The sequence below is a fragment of the Cynara cardunculus genome, unplaced genomic scaffold, assembly GCF_001531365.2.
Source record: "Cynara cardunculus var. scolymus isolate 2C unplaced genomic scaffold, CcrdV1 Un_Scaffold_667, whole genome shotgun sequence".
In the NCBI taxonomy this organism is placed as follows: Eukaryota; Viridiplantae; Streptophyta; class Magnoliopsida; order Asterales; family Asteraceae; genus Cynara; species Cynara cardunculus.
The window spans coordinates 1-4629 of NW_020200602.1; the positions used below are offsets into that span (position 1 = coordinate 1).

General features: G+C 33.3%; 1 protein-coding gene across 1 annotated transcript; it reads left to right on the forward strand.

Moving 5' to 3' along the window:
• Positions 1 to 425: 425 nt before the first annotated feature.
• Positions 426 to 3593, forward strand: LOC112501890 (bax inhibitor 1-like). Its single transcript, XM_025105654.1, has 6 exons — positions 426 to 613; positions 2213 to 2356; positions 2445 to 2536; positions 2623 to 2809; positions 3164 to 3319; positions 3394 to 3593. Exons 1-6 carry the CDS (start codon positions 482 to 484, stop codon positions 3442 to 3444), a joined length of 762 nt encoding a protein of 253 aa, XP_024961422.1. The 5' UTR covers positions 426 to 481; the 3' UTR covers positions 3445 to 3593.
• The last annotated feature ends 1036 nt before the right edge of the window (positions 3594 to 4629 follow it).

Below are 4629 nucleotides of genomic sequence, written 5' to 3' on the forward strand. Positions count from 1 at the left end.
TATATATATATATATATATATATATATATATATAAATATAAATATATATAAGTGAAGATAAAAAATTATAATAATAATATAAATAAAAAATATTATATAATATATTAAAGTACACGTGGAAAGTATATATATAATTATAACTTAATAGATATATATATATATATATATATATATTAAATAATAATAATAAAATTAATTTAATGTTTTATGACAACATAATTCTCAATTATTCAACGCCATTAACACTCTCATTTTTTAATTGTGAATATACGAGGATAAAAGTTGGAAAGTTCTAGACTAAATAATTTTAAGGTATTTAAAAAGAAACGAGTTGTGAAAGGTTGACAATTATCCCTCTCGTGACTTCGCGAAACTGCCAGATAACTTCAACGTCTGGATATCGACTTATTATATAAATACGTCACATTCTTTTCCTCCAAACCCATTCTAATCATATTCATCAATTTCTTCTTCCATTACCATGGAATCGTTCTCGTCCTTCTTCGGATCGCAATCGCAATCGCCATCGCCTTCTCGTGGCAGCAGCTGGACTTATGATTCTCTCAAGAATTTCCGTCAAATTTCTCCTGTAGTTCAAACTCATCTCAAACAGGTTCATCTATTTTGCCCTAATTTCTTTCAATTTTGCTCTTCCCTTTGTGAAATCTCTTCATTTTCGTGTTTTTGTTTAAAAATAGATGTTCCACTTTTAGAATAAATGATCCCATCAATTCGTGTTCACCAAAATACAAACAATTTCTTTAGTATTTGATCCGTAGAGCTTATATGTTATTTTGGGCGAGTTTTTTTTTTCTTTCTATGATGGATATCGTGGTTTAATGTTGGGGCTTATAATACTACGATGACAATCAAGCCAAATCTTGTTGGAGATTACATGTATGAGACCGATTTTATTAGGTGTTTGATCTGAAAATTTTCATTTTTATTCTTTTGTTTGCAAAGTATTTCCTGGTTTTCATGTTTGTAATTGTAAATTGATTTTGTTTTAAGTATATAGTATCGATATAGGATCGAGGAATGGATAAAAGAAAAGGTTGACCATGCAAGGTCTCATAATGTAATATAAAGCTTTAAGAACATGAGTGGTTTCATGATAAGGTTGGTTCTGGTTCACCCTAGAAGCGTTCAGGACATTAAGCAAATTATGTTTTCTTGTGGCATGACTAGGGCTGTAAACGAGTTCAGGAACCATGAAGCAGGATGGTCGTTTATTTCGTCAAATTAAACCAATGAGAATCAATTACGTTCTCAAGTGTTTGTTAATGTTCGCTTATTTATGCTCATTTGTTAGTGTTTGCTTATTTAATTCGTCTGCTATCGTTTACGTTCGATTGGATTAATACGGAGTATAATTTTATTACTTAATTGAAACTGGATTTTGTCTTTTTAATTTGCTTTCCTTCTTACATGAGCTTGAAATCTTTCATCCACATTATCACATTATGTTTTTTGAAAGGAACGAGATGATGAGTAACACTGGATGTTTATTGTTCATTTACATCTTTTTATTTGTGTTCATTTACGGTCAAGTTAAAAGAACATGAACAAGCTCCTGTGACCTAATTGAGATGCAAGGAGTCTGTAGATGAAATACCTGACACATGACATGACATAGGAGTAGTAGAACTAGGAGGCGCACTAGAGGGCTGAAATAAACGGAGGTGAATCAGCTTGGGCATTTATTGTCTTTCCCAATAGTCTGGTTGCCCTTGTGGTCTTGCACAGCACGACCAGGTGTCGAATCCAATTTAATTGTTTACTAATTCAATTTCTTCCGTTTTTGATTATTCTCTAACCTTACCAAATATACATGGGTCCAATTATGATCTTATAACAGTTAAGTGAACTAGATCTTAAGGAGCCTGCCCGTGTATGCCATATATAGAATTCATTAACAGGATACTGCTTATTAAGAAAACGTAACAGTAAGGTAATCATCTTGGAGTTTCGTGGATGACTCCAATCAAGACTTCTACTTGATTCGTTCTTTCGATTTGAATTAAGGCTTATGTTTATGCAACTCTCCTGATGATTATTTCTTGAAATGAAAAACCTCTAAGCGCATGTATTTCATGTTTGTAAATGGTCTGTGTTCAATTTGTTCTTCCATATATTACGTTTTATTTTGCTTTCCATAGAGTCTCCATTGATTTTATTGTTAATAAATAGCTCCCTACGACATTAAATGCAGGTTTATCTGTCGCTATGTTGTGCTCTTGTAGCATCTGCAATCGGAGCTTATCTTCACATTTTATGGAACATCGGAGGTCTCTTGACCACCTTTGCAACCTTGGGATGCATGTTTTGGTTACTCGCCACTCCTCCATATGAAGAGGTAGATTCATTTGTCGATTATTCTCTTGAATTTTTTTAATCTTGATCAGTGGGATTCTGAATTATTTTGTGTTCACTGAATTGACCAGCAAAAGAGGGTTTCGCTTTTGATGGCATCTGCCCTTTTCCAAGGAGCCTCCATTGGTCCTTTAATCGAATTGGCCATTAATTTTGAACCAAGGTATGCTGAATTTATAACGCTCATCTGTATCCATTTGCATTCTGTTGGTAGACGGATTCTTATGGTATCTTTTGGTTTTCCTGCAGTATTTTGGTGAGCGCATTCATGGGAACTGCGATCGCTTTTGCTTGTTTTTCAGGAGCAGCCATGTTGGCAAGACGTAGAGAGTACCTTTACCTTGGAGGGTTTCTGTCCTCTGGCGTGTCGATCCTCTTCTGGTTGCATTTTGCTTCATCCATCTTTGGAGGTTCTGTGGCAATGTTCCAGTTTGAGGTGAAGTTCCTGATCCCTTCGTTACAATCTGTCTCATATGTATAAAAAATAGATCTGTGAACTCTTTATAAGTTCAAAAAAAAATTCCACCATGGTTTAAAGTAAAGGGTGTTACAGCTCCAATCTTATCCAGATAAGTTATCTCTTAGTGTTCGCCATTTAACTCTATACGCACGAGAATAAATACGTGAGTGAAATCTTTACAAGATTAACAACTCGTAACATACCACTATCAGTCATTGTAACAATAGTAATTCAAGTATTTCCTCCCCATGTAAACATATTTTTTGGAGATGCTGTGGTAGCAACCCTAAAAAATTCAAAAGAAGTGACAGAGTTTGTTGATGCATGCAGTTGTATTTTGGTCTTCTGGTATTTGTTGGGTACATGGTGGTTGATACCCAAGAGATCATCGAAAAGGCTCATTTTGGAGATCTGGATTACGTGAAGCATGCGCTTACCCTTTTTACCGACTTTGTTGCCGTCTTTGTTCGCATCCTTATCATAATGGTGAGTAGTAGTTCGGTTTTCCATTATAATCCTTTTGTGGAGTTTGAATATAACAAAATGTGTATGTAATGCAGTTGAAGAACTCGGCCGAAAAGGAAGAGAGGAAGAAAAGGAGGAGGGATTAGGAAGACATTTGACAAAAATAAATTGAATGTATGATAAATATCATATACATTTACAGTTGTTGGTACATACATAACATTAAATGTGGTTTTGGACTAATTTTTGTTTGGATATGAAAACAACTACAATTTGTGTGCATGTTTTGTTCTGCCAACAGCTATTTTTTTTTTTGATTACTTTCTTTTGCTTTCACTCCTTTTATATTAAAAGGTGGGTAGAAAGTCATTTGATCTAATTTAAAACTGATAAATCGTAATTGGGTGTTTGGTTATAATTTGATCTATAACCTTCAAATTAGATAAGTGGGTTGTTGAATGGTAATCTAGCATTCTACAGAATTGAACTTATTGTTCGCTGACTAACTTTATTATTTAATTATCATTTGATTAATAACTATACACAATTATAATATCATAAGTTATTGTTTTTTAGCTAATATATAATATACGTTAGTATACAACCTAAAAGAGAAATTGAATCAAGATATTGGATAAATACAGTTCGATCCAATTGATAACTAGTAATATCTTATAGATAGAATTGTGTTTCAATCTAACCATTCATTGGATTAGGTTGAATTAGGGATCGTTGGATAAAATACTCAATGTTAGTTGAAAAGGATTAAGATGACAATCTAAAATCCAATGTTTGCTTGGATTGGATTGGATTTACTTAAATTTATTTATTGGATTTTACCCCTAAATATTAGTCAATAAATCATTGGTATTCAAGTTATAAGCAAAATAGGGTATTATTCTAAAATAGTTGAATGGCTCTCTTTTATTCGCTCTTCTGCTTTCGCCTCCTTGCATTTAACTGCCTTGGGGGTTTTCCTACTTTTTAGAGAGAAACCACGCATATTTTTTCGATATTTTTTTATAAAGATCTCTTTTTATAACATTATGATTTGCGGAGTGGCTAACTAGAAATATATTTTAATACATAAATCTAGGAATCAGTCCAGAGAATACATAAAAGGAATATAGAGAAACTAAAAATATTGTTGAGGCCCCGGAGATTACGTTGATAGCAAGAAGAAGGGAGTCGGTTTTTTCAGTCGACTAGTGGGTGCATTCTTTGCCTGTAGGACGCACGATAGAACACAAGTTTAGTTAACCAAAGGCAATTTCGGTCCACATTTACACCCCATATGTGTGCAACCATAAGTTTTACAATCTCATAAATTG